This window comes from Pholis gunnellus, assembly GCF_910591455.1.
Source record: "Pholis gunnellus genome assembly, chromosome: 11".
In the NCBI taxonomy this organism is placed as follows: Eukaryota; Metazoa; Chordata; class Actinopteri; order Perciformes; family Pholidae; genus Pholis; species Pholis gunnellus.
The window spans coordinates 1,354,718-1,369,807 of NC_136538.1; the positions used below are offsets into that span (position 1 = coordinate 1,354,718).

Genomic DNA, 15,090 nt, shown 5'->3' on the forward strand with positions numbered 1-15,090 from the left:
GTACCAGCAGTGCCTCACAGGAGTGGAGGTTGTTATGAAAGTGAAAGGAGGGGGAACAGGGAGTACATGTTAAGATTTACAAAATCAATGCTGAGATAGTAAAAAAGTCAAATGAACTGGGGAATGTTTTATATTGCCCACAAGACTCTCTATAATGAGACTGAAGTTGTTTTTACATGAGCAAGTTAAATCACTTGCTGGAGAGAAAATTAATTGAAACAAATTCAAATAGTACAGCTGGGCTCTACAGTGACAGTATTCTGCTGCATATCCACATTAGTGTGTGAATGTGAAAAAGTATTAGGCTGCAGTGGTGGGAGTGACTCTGGAACTGAGGTGGGCATACTGCCTGGTCCTGTCTGGTGGTCCCCAAACCAGACAGTATACTGTACTTGCTTTAGTAAATTCACTGTGTGTGAGAAGTGTTTGAACTTATGCCCTACTATTCATTGCAGATGACAGTAATTTGTAATCACTTTTGTATATAAAGCTTTAGATTTTATTTGAATTTGAAAAGAATGAAACTGGGTACATTTGTATGTTCTTAAGGAAATAATTATTTTTTTAAAGGATGGAAAATATCATATAATAAGTTGATTAAGTTATATGAGTGTCCCTGTCAACAAGAAGTCTGGCCACACACTCATGACTCGAGACTTTCTGCCATTATCTGCTTTATGTGTCTGGAAGCAAAACACTGGTGACGATGCGTTTTCGAGTGTCTTCGAGCTGTGATTTGTTCTTGTGGAGGAAAGCTTTGGTTGAAGAAAATAGTCTTGAGTGATGGTTGTGATGAGCATTTTATGCAGCGTAAATATAAGACATACACACACTGGTATGTGCACCTTTTCTGCTCTGCATCAAATTTATAACGACTGACATCAGTTTCACAAGGCCAAAAGGCTAATTCAAATGTTCCTGAAAATGACAATTCACACTTTGCTGGTACTTAGTTGCTATTGTAATAACAAAAGTTCATAAATAGTGTTTGTGTGTGAGTGAGATTCATGTACAAAGTTTGTCTCAACACAGCTCATTTTGTAAACACTTTCTTACACCCAGCATGTAAAATCCAGCCCAAAGACAAACTAATTGTTTTTCCTTCCCTGTAGTGCATCATAATCTTTTTCATCGTGGCCACATGCAGTCATTTCCAACAGCTAAAGGAAAAGCCTCGCTAAAGCACACCTCAGTAATTGCACACCCACCAACACATTCTAAGTAGAAAATGAACCATCGGCCTTGAATAAACAAACCCAAAGAGCCAGAGGTAGCGTTGTTAATTCTCTGTTGCAGCCCTGTATTCATTTTAGTCTTGTAGCTTTGAGCAGTTGAATTTAAAGGAATCATCTTTCAGCTCAGTGGGACTGGTTGAAATCACAACTGTGACTCGGAATTACATCCTGTGTTCAACTTAGACCCAAACTACTTCGAAGTTTCTTCCTTTTGGTGTATCCATGTTTTGTCTGCCTTGTTTTAGACAACTTCTCACAGCATGTTCATTTATGCTGGTAGTGCCACCATCAGTCGCATCCATTAGGCTGCAAGATGTAAAAGTTGAAAAGGTCAGCAGCAGCGGCCTCTATGGTATGGTTATAATAAGTAGATCACTTCGTAAATGGAATTTGTACCTGTTTTCCTCCTCATCCTCTAAATGTCCTTTTACAACACAAACGTGTAACCTTAAGCGTTAAAACAGAATGCTGGGAGTACATATGGTTGCTTTTAGAACACTCTGGATGTATAGATATCTACAGTAGTTCACCAACCAGCAGTCTCACATCACCAAGCTTTTAGCAAAACCTATTTCACAAAGACGCATAGAGGAACTTCTCGAAGGTGTAGCAGCTGTTTACTCTCCACAGTAAGAAGGTGTTGAACTGAGCAAACGACACACTCATGAGGGACACAATAATCATGTGAACATTGACGGTCCGATGACATAACTGTTTTTAAATGTCTTTCTGTAGCTAAGAACACTGCGTTGCAATTGTACTAACCATGTTTGATGTTTTGTACCAAAGCATAATGTATATTTATTTCATGTTGATGTTTTTTTATCTGTAGTGCAGCTTTAATCTACCACTGCCCCCTCTCTCTTTCCTTTCTCAGTGAAACAAACCTGTCAAAGTGTTACATAAGAGTAGTCTCATTACTTCAACTGACTATTCCATTTTTACCGTTGTATTTTTACTAACATCCATCTCACTCCTTTCAATTGTGTTTTGCATAAATAGTGGCGACACTCCTATCACTACATAATCAGATCTCAGTCCCATTTTAACAAAGCCTTATCATATTTCATTTTTCCTCCTCGTGGTTGTTTTTAGCCCAGGTCCCAGAGCACGAGAGTCGGCTCAGTCGTGAAGGAGAGATAATGACGGGGACCACCATGAATTCCTCTCTATGGAATTTGTAGAGGGCTTTGACTAGCTGATAGATTTCAAAGGAACCGAGGGTCACATGGCTCAGCTTTATGCCTCATGGGGTTAAATGGGATACGCAAGAACCGTAGTCACACACAGGCACTATACACAAGATCCCTTGAGAGAAAATAGTAGAAGTTTTCCTCTTTTCCGATGTTCCATCAAAAAGTCAACTTCAACATTTTAGCCCGTCATTTGTCTTATTTCTCTTTTTTCTCAACAGAGATTATTACTTTCCCACTTAATTTCCCACTTTAACTGGATCCAGCAGGAACCTGAATAAGTCATCCATTCACCCTAATGTCAAAGAAAATATAGAAAACCTCAAGGTCTTTGAGGGCCCAGTGTCTGGTAGCCTTTGTGTTCAGGTGTGAGAAGATGTGGAAGATACATTTGTAGAAACTCCTCTGCGGCATCTTGTATGATGTCTAACATGATGTTACAGAGTTGGTGTGCCTTTCAGTTGATCTACCTTAATTGTCACTGCAGTGACAATCTCATTCTTTTGGTCACTACCCAGTGAGGGTCGGAACGTAGATGGACTGGTAAATCTCTCCAACTCAGTCTGCAGTCTGGTACGCTGGCTGGCTGACGTCTGGCTGACGCTGCACCGAACCAAGCCTGTCCATCTGGTGCTCCATTTTACCCTCACTCATGAACAAGACCACCACAATATACTTTAACTCCCTAGCTTGGGAGCAATAAATCAGTCCCAACCCGAAGATCGTAATCCACTGGCAGAGAACCATAGACTCTCATCCAGACCGCTTCGCACCGTCCCAGTGCGTGCTGAAGGTCGCGTGCTTATGGAACCACATTATCTGCAAAGAGCCCAGATGCAATTCTCTCCCCGGCTGCGCCTTAAGATTCTGTCCAATCACAAACGGAACCGGTGACAAGGGACAACCCTGGCGCAGGCCGACACCCACTGGAAACTTGTTTGACTTTGTGCAGAGTCTCACTTAGGTCACACAAGGACTGTATGGCTCGTAGCAACGACCCTGGTGCCCCATATTCTAAGCCGTCTCCAAGTCCACAAAACACATGTAGACTGGATGGGTAAAACTCCCATGACTGCTCCAACAGACCTGCAAGGATAAAGAGGTGGTCTACTCTTCCACGACCAGGATGGAATCTGCATTGCTCCTCCTGGATCTGAGGTGATACAGGTGGTTGGAGCCTCCTTTCCAACACCATTGAAACACAACCTCTAGTCCCCCCTTTTAAAATGGGGACCACCACTCAGGGCTACCACTCCACAGGCACTGTCCCCCACTTTCACGCAACGCCGAAGCCAAGACAATGTCCATATTCTTCTGCATCTCAGGGCGAATCTCATTCACCGCCTTGCCACTGAAGAGCTTTTTGACTACCTCAGCGACCTCTGCCAGGGATAGGGATGAGTCTGCCGCCTCAGAGCCGCTCTCTCTCTCTGTTGCTCCTGCTCACCTAGCATTAGCACAATTGCAGCCACCTGTTTACTCCACTGCAGATCAGCGAATCATTCAGAAGCTGGACTCACTTCACTAATATACCGCTCACTGTCTGGGTTTAGCTTGAAAGGAGAAACTAGTTGGTAAACCAACGACATTGATCCTGGAATTCAGCAGCACTTGATGACGTGACGTTACCTACCTTTTTGTAAATCAGCGTGCTGCCTGCATGTTTTCCTAGTTGGTCACAGCTTTTCTGTTGCTACTTCTTATCTAATACTCAGTGGATTGTATTTAGCCCATTAATCTGTTTCTTCCAAAGCAGGACGAAGAACTAAGTAATAAGTTAATTTGACCATCTGTCACATTGTCGTTGAGTTTTGATTTTGTGATGAGAAGTGTAATGCATTTCTTTTTAGTTCTGATTTTCAATGAGTACTTTTTATTCAGATTTAGTCTCGTTTTCACCATTTAAGGCATGATATGTAGTCACATTGTTGGTTGCTGTTCAAAATGTCCCCTCCTCCAGCTCAACGAGTGAGAGAGGGAGAGAGCATAGCGGAGGTCGAGCAAACTAGAGAGTGAACGAAGACGGGACGTAGGTTAGTGAGAACAAAGCTGTGAATCTGAAGAATAAAACCTCAGTTTCACAGCGGTACGTGCTCTCTCTGTGTATATGACCTATACATTGTTTTATTGGAAATTGTTACATATAACGTTGCTTTGTATCATAATAGAGTTCCATACAAAATAATGTTTTTGAAATGAATGATGTTTCATCTTTCTCACCTGACTTCACCTCAATGATTGAGGTATAACCAGAAACATTAAAACTCAATTTATAGAGAGCAGTGCGAGTTTTTGTGTATCATTACTAGATGACTGTGGCATGATTACGATAAACATTGGAGACCATGACGGTGATTATATGCAGTCTCGTGCCAATGGCATCATGAGTGCAATTGTTTGTGAAACCACATTTCCCATAAACAAAGTTTCCATCCTGCTGCTCCTTCATTGGTTTCTTTGGCAGTGCTGAGCACTGTGCTTTTAATTATCAGTTATTAAAGGACTCCATGTGGAATTCAAACCCTGAAACTTCATGACTTGTGATTTATCTTTGAACACAAACCTGATATTGAATGTATGTATCACTATTTTTTTTTCCTGGCAGGTTCTACAGATCCTGGTTCGAGCAGTTGTTGAAAACCTGACTGACAGGCAGGGTGTGCGGGCAGAAACTCTCCAGTCCAAACTGAAGGAGCTCCTGGGGCGGATCAGTTCCCGCCACAGTAGTGACTGTGAGATATGGCAGCAGTATGCTCTGCTGTACGGAGACGGGCACAGCTCCAACCCGGATGACAACGAAAAGGTTGGTGCTAATGATGGTATTTGAAATGTTTTGACCTGCTATGATTTCATTCATTTTAGCCAAATTGTTTCACATGCTGCTTGCAATGTAGTCAGCCAAGCAACAAACAAAATAAACAGACATGACTGTATTTGACTCCAGTGTAGCCACCTAATAAGATGCTGGTGTTATGGTGTGTGTGTTTTTCAGGCTATCGAGTTCCTGTCTAAGGCCCATCGTTGTAAGGTTCAGGCTGGTGGTTGGGATAAAGAACCTGGTCTCTTCAAGGAGGTGATCAAAAGAGCCATCAATATGGGTGAAGGTGAGAGCACCATCCAGTTGTAGAGACACACTCAGAAACCATTGTGTTGTTTTATTCCAGGGATCCTGTACGTTTGATATGCTGCTACTCAGTCTCACTTTGCCATGACTAAACCATCTAAGAATACTCTTTGACTAAACAGTAGTAACATCTGTCTAACAGGAAGTCCTTCGTACTGCCTTGTGTTGCTGACAAAACTGGTGTAATGATGCAGATTTGACAGAGTGAAAGCTTAAATTGAAAGCAGTAATGTCCACAATAACTTTTTGAATATTGGAATAAGGATTTGTAGCAATCGTAATCAACATTAAGTTACCACTTTATTGTTCATATTCCGAGACCTTTTTTCTACTGCAGAAAGTCTTCCAGTAAAGCACAGACCGTTACCTGTGTTTCTACTGGAGAAACCAACGGGTCATTTTAGTTACTTTACCAAAGTTGAGAGTCCAAACTTTGTTTCAAATCCTCTGGAACATTACATTAATCAATCAATCAAATTGGTAATAAGTGAAGTGTTTTCTGTTGTGTACTATTGATATGTAGCCTTTTGGACCCTAAGCCTTTTTTAGGCCTTTTCTCGAAAATTGTAACCCATACAAAAGAGACTACAATTCTGTAACTACAAGGTCTATTTTAAAAATGTTGATGCTTGAATAACACTAACACGATTGTGAGATTTGATGAGATGAGTAAATATTGTGTATATGTTACTGGTTAATAGTAGCTGAACACAGCAAACACAGCAAACAGGGAAAATTCCCAAGTTCGTCTGAAGAAAAAGCACTGTAATTTATTAAATGAGGCCCTGGCTAGCCTAAAAACATTCCCAATTCATAGCACAAAGGGTGCAGGTACCTCACAAAAAGATTTGGTGTAAATAAAGTGAAGGAAACCCCAATTATAGGTGTTTATCTAAACAAAAACATGCAAAATTCTCATTTTATATACTTTATAATTATATATTTCACTTTATTTCTCACTCATATTGTACAATCTATCCTAACAGAGCTGTTTGGCATCATTTTGGCATAGATAGATTAAAAATCTCGTAAACCCCAAATGGGGCTCGCTCGGGTCCAAGGGGTTTTAAAGGAAGAGGAATAGGGCCACATGGGAAAATGAAAAAAGTCAGTTGTAAGTCAGAATTCTGACTTTCACTTCATTTCATCCACTTTAAACTCTGAACTCAAATACATTTATCAATTGGGGCCCTAAACCTCTTCAGTAGATATTCATATTATTATCCTGGTTTGCTTCACCAAGTCCAGAGACAATTACCTCTCTCTAAGGTTTTATTTATATCGATAATAGCACTGTGTCAGCAAACATAGAGGCCTCATTCATTTCAGTATAACTTAGTGTTAAATATAAACACATTCCTAGTGCAGTACTTTGTGTGTGTGTTAAAATGCTGGATTCCCATAGCACGCCTCAACTAGCTTTAGGTTCCACTGCAGGTAGTAGGCTACCCCCCTCAGTGTAGACAGGATTCCTATCTGATCGTCAGCGTGAAGCTGCCGTCACATCATCTTCAATGCAATGCATACACAGTGTGCTCTCTCACTGGATCCTTCCATCGGCAACCAAAAAGAGGAATGTCTGCTCTTTGTCAGTTGACCACGGCGTGATATGGCATGCTGCCATTTTTTTTATTCTGGGTCGAGTGAATAAAAACAATTGAGGTCGCTATTGATGCTATTTAGAAATGGTGAGGTTGGCACTTTTAGATAAAGGAATATTGACCGTTAGCAGCTGAACTCTGTGTATAAGCATTACATCAATATGCCACTGTGTAATTAAGCGGACAGTGAAACGTTTCTCAGTACTCTCCACCTCCACCCTGGAATACACATTCCACTTAGCTCCATCGTAGTGTGGGTGCTGCATCCACACAGACTACAAGACTCCAAAGAAAGCAAAGGACAGATGCAGCAGAGCGGGGGGGGAAGTGCCATCAAAAATCACAACAGCTTGACCTTTAGAGACTCGGCTTAGGCAGAGACAGAACCAGAAGGCAGGAAACGGCTTTCCTTTTCATTTAGAGAGACCCGTTAAACATGTATGACCAGTATGACCTATTCTGGCCCCAAACCAGGTGCTGACATACAAAGCTATCAGCAAAGTGTACTGGTGTGTTCATCAGGGCTGTATCGGGCTGAAGCTGATAATCTGCAGATTATTTTCCTGTTTTTTTGATTATTCATTTTGTCTTTCAAATGCCAATGTTACAATTCCCAAAAGCCAAGTCACACTTTTTCAAATGTCTTGTTTTTTCATTTAGTTTAAAATGTTAAATAAGAGAAAGTAGTAACCCTTACAGTTGGGAAGCTGGAACCAATTCATGTTTTTTACTAGAAAGAATTACTGAAACGATGAATCCATTGTTTACATAATTGCAGACTATTGTAGTGTTGATCGACTAATTGATTGTTTCAGCTCTAATCTATTGTGCAGAACTCATGCAGTTCCTGTCACAGTGTGTGTAAAGTTGTAACTATTTTTAGAATTTCTTCAGGGTTGGTTTAATCTTCAACAATCCGTCATATTTTATAAACTGATTAGAGCTCACAAGTTTAGTTTTACACATTCAAATGTGCTCTTCATACATCGCTCAGTCACAGCTCCTAAATAATCACATTGAAGGGATCCTTGTTTAAAATGTTTGTTATGCATTTGTTGAAATGCTAATGTTAGTTTATATTTCATTATCAATGTACCAAATATCAATATGGGTATAAACTGAAAATGTAAAATCTGACTCTGACTGTAGAGAAACAATATTTTGTACAATATTTTCCTCTAAAATTAAGTGGAGTTGAAGTGGCATGTAATGGAAATACTAAAGTAAAGTAGCTCAGAGTTGTACATAATACTCTTCTTTGGTAAATATAATTGGTTGTTTTCCACCTCAATTTTTTTACCACTGCTGGGGGCCAACATTTACCGTTACACGGCCAAACAGCATGCTGAGTACAGTTTGCTCTTCGTCACTAGCTACAATAATAACTGTTACACCGGGAAACGGCATGCTGGGTACAACTCGAGCCCTGCCATTGTTAGTGAGAGCTTTTGAACCCAAATGACTGCGTCATCAATGCTTATACTCTAGCATTGCTAGGGGGTGCTACTAGTCATGACAGGTGTACTGCTCATTCACCAAGGAAGCGCAGCGCAGAGTGTCAAGTACTGAACTAGTACCATTTAAACACGCAGAGAAGTGAAATCCAGGACAAAACACAACAGAGACTCAAAAGCAACAAATCCAACCAGCTTGATCCATTCTCTCTCTCTCTGTCTCTCTGTCTGTCTCTGTCTCTCTCTCTCTCTCGCTCTCTCGCTCTCTCTCTCTCTCTCTCTCTCTCTCTCTCTCTGAGAGAGTGGTGGTGGACAGCGTGGTGAGTTTTGCTAAATGTTTGGTGATTTTTCTCAAACTTTTCTAAAATCTTTCTCCATAGTTCTGTGTGTGATTGAGTTGTGGTGGTGTGGTGTGTTTTCGGTGAATTTCTGTGTTGGTGGTGGACAGAGAACCGTGTTTTCTTGTCGGGGATGGCGTCCTCTGAGACGGCGTCCATGTCTTTGAGGCATGGCGTCCGTGTTCAGCCTGATCCGTGTGTCCCGGTAGAGGCGGTTCTCCTGGCTGCGGGGGACCGTGTGGGACACGCTAACCTGTCCTTTGCCTCCCGGATGAACAAAGGTGTGCTTGTGTTTTTAAAAGAGGAGCGTTTTTTGGCGGAGTTAATATCGAGCGGCGTCACGCTGAACGGCGTGTATCTGCAGGTTTCCCCGCTCGCAGTGCCCTCCACCCGGGTCACCGTCTCCGGTGTTCCCCCGTTCATCCCCAACCAGGTGTTGGAGCGAGAGCTGCAGCGCTTCGGGAAGCTGGCGAGCAGCTTCAGGACTGTGGGTCTGGGCTGTAAAAACGATAAATTGAAGCATGTCCAGTCCTTCAGGAGACAGGTGTTCATGTTCCTCACCTGTCCCTCACAGACGCTCGAGGTCTCCTTCAGGGTGAAACACGGGGAGGGACACTACATGGTGTACGCTAGCACAGGTAGCATCAGGTGCTTTGAGTGTGGGGAAGTGGGCCACAAGCGGATAGTTTTAGTAACCGCTTATTGAACAGTCACATCTACCCAGTAGGATTCACCGACCATCACCTCGTCACTGTAGATGTTCACACCTCACCAACCACCAAAGGCAGCTCTTACTGGCACTTTAACACTAAGCTGCTTCAGGACAGTGATTTCTGTAGAAAGTTTGAGGTTTTCTGGGGGATCTGTAGAGAAAAGAAGAGCGACTTTGAGTCCCTGAGTCAGTGGTGGGAGGTAGGAAAGGCACATATACGTGTCTTTGTTCAACAGTATACGAGTCACTCCACAGTAAAGGTCAAGAGGGTCATTGAGGATCTAGAAACTGAAATCAGGGATTTAGAGCACAGTCTACTCACTCACACCAGCACAGACACTCACAGGCTTCAGCAGAGGAAGCAGCAGCTAGGCTCATTTCTACGGGAGCGAGCTAAAGGAGCTTTGGTCAGGTCAAGGTTCACCAGTGTTAGAGACATGGATGCTCCTACCTCCTACTTCTTTAATCTGGAGAAGTCCGTCTCTCGGACCAAACAGATGGTGTGTCTCCGCCTCCCTGATGGTGAGGTGATGACTGACCCGATCGAAATGAGGCAACATGCTGTAAGTTTCTACAGCGCCCTCTTCAGGAAGGAGGACAACCACAGAGAGAGTGTTGACGAGCTGCTTCAGGACCTTCCTCAGCTGGGCCCCGTGTCCTGGACGCCAACATCTCCCTGGAGGAGCTGACCGCTGCTGTGGGTCAGATGGCTGCTGGGAGAGCTCCCGGACTGGACGGACTGCCTGCGGACTTCTATAAACACTTCTGGAAGTGTTTGGGAGCCGACCTGTGGGAGGTGCTGCAGGAGTGTTCACAGACAGGCCTGCTGCCGACGACATGTCGGCATGCAGTACTGTCACTGTTGCCCAAAAAAGGAGATTTGTCCTTACTAAAGAACTGGAGACCGGTGGCGTTGTTATGCACAGACTATAAACTTCTTTCCAAGGTGCTCGCCAACCGGCTTAAGAACTTTCTAGAGTCTATAATCCACAGAGACCAGTCTTACTGCGTACCGGACAGATCCATCATGGACAACATTTTTCTCATAAGAGACTTGTTGGACCTTTGTAAAGTGCATAATATTGATGTTGGTGTTATATCATTAGACCAGGAGAAGGCTTTTGATAGGGTTGATCATGGTTTTCTTTTTTCCACTTTAAGAGCTTTTGGTTTTGGTGAAGGGTTTGTGTCACTGGTGAGTTTGATGTACAAGGAAGCTACTTGTCTGGTGAAGGTGGGGGCGCGCTGAGCTGTCCAGTTCAGGTCCAGAGAGGCATCAGACAGGGATGTCCTATCTCTGGACAGCTGTACTCCATCGCCATTGAGCCTCTCCTGAACAGGTTGAGATCCCGTCTGTCAGGACTCATGTTACCGGGGCTGCCTCAGCGACCCTCGCTGGTGGTCTCGGCAGATGCTGATGATATCCATGTGTTCGTCAACGACCAGAGGGATGTCCAGTTCCTAAGTAGCAGTTTAGTTCTGTTTGAGAGGGCATCTTCAGCAAAGGTCAACTGGGAAAAAAGTGAAGCTTTGCAGGTTGGGCAGTGGGCAGACAAGGAAACACCAAAGCTACCAGGAAGCATCAGATGGGGAAGGCAGGGCCTGAAGGTTTTGGGTGTTTTTTTGGGAACAGAGGTGTTTCAAAGACAGAACTGGGAGGGTGCTATGGAGAGAGTGTGTACCAGACTGTCTAAATGGAAATGGCTGCTACCTCAGCTCTCCTACAGGGGGAGGGTCCTGATTGTCAACAACTTGGTTGCCTCAACCCTTTGGCACAGACTGGTAGTCCTACCGCCACCACAGGGCCTGATTAAGGAAGTCCAGAGGGCAGTTGTGGACTTCTTCTGGTCAGGGCTTCACTGGCTGAGATCTGCGGTGCTGTACCTGCCGGTCCAGGAGGGAGGACAGGGTCTGGTGGACATTGCATCTCGTATCACAGCCTTCAGACTGCAGACGGCTCAGAGACTGCTGTACAGCTTGGGCCTGCCATGGACTGATGCTGCCTGTGTGCTGCTGAGGAGGGCTGGACGCTTAGGTTATGACAAACACCTGTTCCTGCTTCAGCCACAGTCGGTGGATTTAACCGGTCTGACGCCGTTCTACCAGTCCGTCCTACAGGCGTGGCAGGTTTTTACAGTCCAGCGGAGAGCTGTGACGACACCAGGGATGTGGCTCTTTGAGGAGCCACTGTTCGGAAGCAGCTACGTCACATCCCAGGTCCTGACGTCCGTCAGCCTGAGATCCAGACTGAGAGAGGCCAGCTGTGTGAAGCTGGGTCATCTGATGAAGACCTCCATCCCTCATCTGGCGGAGCTGACCAGCATCCGGTCCAGCAGGCTGCTGCTCAGGCTGGTGGAGGAGGTCTGCGCTTCCCTGCCAGAAGTCCTCAGAGCGTTTGTTAGAGACCGTACCATGTCTGACCAATGGGACGATGAATGTGAGTATGTCTTCCCACCCCTGGCTGTCAGTCCTGCTGTGGGACAGTGGGAGGATGAGGAGGACATCCTGCTGTCTCTGAAGACACCACAGTTGGGGGACTTTGAGACTTTGGGGAGGAAAGCAGCGTATCAGATCAGTGTGAAGGTCTCTAACTTGCGTTCTCTGGCAGGAGTGAGGGTGTCGAGGTGGACTAATTTTTTTGGCAGGGGATCCTCCCCAAGGGGCTGTTGGCGGTCCCTGTACAAACCCCCTGCAGACAAACGGACAGGGGACCTCCAGTGGAGGATTGTACATGGGGCCATAGCTACTAACAGGTATCTGGTGCACCTCGATCCGGGCTCAGGGGACAGCTGTCCTTTCTGCTCACAGACAGAGACCATCCATCATCTGTTCGTTGAGTGCTCCAGACTGGTGAGACTCTTCAGCCGCCTGCAGGCGTGGTTTCAGGGCTTAGGAGAACACTTTTCTTTCTGTCTCTTCATCTATGGTCCGAACTACTCTGCTAAAAACAAATCTGTCCACACACTAATGAATTTCCTTTCAGGACTGGCCAAACTGGCAATTTGGAAAACCAGAAAAAACCATGTGAGGGGTGGAGGGTCAGAGGACGTGGTTCTGATGCTGACGGGGCTGCTGGCTGCTCGGCTCAAGCTGGAGTTTGGTTTCTACCGACTGACCAAGAAAACTGAACTCTTTGTGAACATTTGGGCTCTGAGAGACGTTCTGTGTTCAGTCAGAGACGACGCTCTGGTTCTGAACTTATGATTTGTGTTTGTTTTCTTTAACTTTTTCTTTTGGTTTTTTTTTGTTTGGCATGATTTAAGTTTGTTATAATTTCTGATAAACAGTAAAACTGTAAACACAATTGAATTGGAAATAAAAGTTTCTGAAAAATCAAAAAAAATCTCTGTCTGTCTCTGTCTCTGTTTCTCAGTGACCATGAGTTGCTGTAAGAAGAAAAGTAATCCAACAGAAGCTCTTCAGATGCTCTCCTCCACCCGCCTCAGCCTCAAGAGTCTGGCCACCAAAGCTACGGTACAGCCCCCCGCCAAACACACTCAAACACTTCCCATGACTCATGGCTGATGGTAGAGCGCATGGCAACAAGACGTCACTGCCTTTTATTGCTGTTTTCTTGCGTCCGTGTCATAAAGGAAATGTCTACCACAAACTGTAAAATGTAGAGGACAGATGTGACTTCCTTCAACAGAAATACAGCAGAACATATGCAATCTATAGAGCTATAGCTGCCTGTTGCTTGATAATACTGCAGGAGCTGGCATTGAAGTATCATGTCCATAGTTTCTCTATGAAGCCTTGGCTCTTTATCTGCACAACAAGCAGGTAAACAGTGACAGCAGGGAGCTCACATAGACCATCCACAACACTTTTACTGGGCCACATCATTAAAGTTGTCAGTCTAAACGGGTCCATTAAGACAAATGGTGGAGATGCAGATTTATAAGCATTCAACACCCAGGTCATCCAGGGTGGAATCTTGCCGAGTGATTCATGGTCTGAAACCTCAAGGTAAGAACCCAACCCAGTATTGATACTGTGAAAACTGTGCACCCGATGAGTGCTACAACATCATTTTACAATGTTATGAGAATGGATATTGTACATATGATTTTAGGCAAATAACTTTAGAGAAACAAAGGAGAATCTTTAGGAAATCAAAGAATTGTCTGGTTCAACTCCTCAGGACTGCCACTGATAAATGGTTTAAACATCATTTGTAACGATATAATCCAGCGACATAACTTTAATACATTACTTTTATCATTACATTCAAAAGAGGAACTATATTTATTGCTGAATGTAGTAGTATACTTTGCGTAATAATGAAAAACCTCTGGTAATTCTCCTCTGACAAAGCTGAGGATAGCAGATATCCCGTACAGTGATCTTGATGACAGCTATCGGTCTCACTCTGGCTGCTGATCCAACGTTACGTTAGCTCATAATATAGTTTCACTGATTGAGCAGAGGAGTTGCTGCTCCTAAATAAGGTGATTCCATTTTGATGTGATATGCTTTAAAGTATAACTGTCCACTCTCAGAATGAATGAATGGCAACAGCATATGAAGGCACGGAATCTGCTTCTCTGCACATCCAAATCATTCACTGTTAATAAGTCCAAAATTAACAATGTTGACAATTTGACCCTTCAATGTATTACATTATTATTTTATCTTTTTCCTCTGCATTACTTTGTTCCAGCAAACGCACACAGATGTGGCGACGGGTCAGATCCACGCCGAGCTGCAGGACGGTGTCGCTGCTCTGGAACAACTCATCACAGAGCTGCAGGAGCTGAGCGGGAAGCTGCGTGACCAATCACAGTGACCATCAGCTGAAGGCTCGCCAGCAGTAAAGACTCATCACAGACAGACAGACACTCAGCTGCAGTCATCAGCCTCGTGTGTCCTGTATGGGTTTCTCATGTGACAACTGAGAATAAGAATAGATCAAATTAGAAATGAAAAGCCAAAGGTCTCATTTTGTAATTGTGATGTTTTTATACCTCTATATCCACATTGGAATGTAAACAATGACTGTAAGGCATCAAATAGTAAAATATTTAAAATTGTGAATGCTATCTTTTGTTTTTTCTGGGGCATTCGATAAAGTAAATGATTTTGTTGTTTAAGTGTTACATTTGCTTACATTGTAGACAAAGAGCTGCCTTTCCTCAATCTGAGGCTAGCTTACTGTACTTCTGCGTTCAGGCACTCTGCAGGCTTATCTGCTGCCTCTGAGTTAACGTCTGTTATATTTTACAAGTTCTGTTGTCATGAATGCATTTGTGTGCAGTATTCTAGAGTAGCTTACCAGCAGCTAAAAATGTAGGTTTTGCTCACTGTCATGGTTTAATTTCTTACCTTGCTGCAGTGATGTAGAAGTGTACTCCAAGGTGACTCAGTACAATGTGACATCACTATTGTTTACTGTGCCATTGGTGCGGGAAGGATTAGATTAGAATCTGATGT

General features: G+C 43.7%; 1 protein-coding gene across 2 annotated transcripts in view; it reads left to right on the forward strand.

The window, feature by feature from the left end:
* ttc27 (tetratricopeptide repeat domain 27) overlaps window positions 1-14,682 on the forward strand; it is an 81,950-nt gene extending 67,268 nt beyond the window's left edge. The window contains exons 17-20 of one of the 2 annotated variants that reach the window (XM_079168930.1): window positions 5,034-5,231; window positions 5,421-5,532; window positions 13,031-13,131; window positions 14,321-14,682. In XM_079168930.1, coding sequence (XP_079025056.1) covers window positions 5,034-5,231; window positions 5,421-5,532; window positions 13,031-13,131; window positions 14,321-14,446 — 537 coding nt within the window. In that variant the 3' untranslated portion in view covers window positions 14,447-14,682. Of the gene's footprint in view, window positions 1-5,033; window positions 5,232-5,420; window positions 5,533-12,640; window positions 12,992-13,030; window positions 13,132-14,320 lie in introns of those variants that run through there. The other variant, XM_079168931.1, reaches the window with a different exon arrangement.
* Window positions 14,683-15,090: the final 408 nt, after the last annotated feature.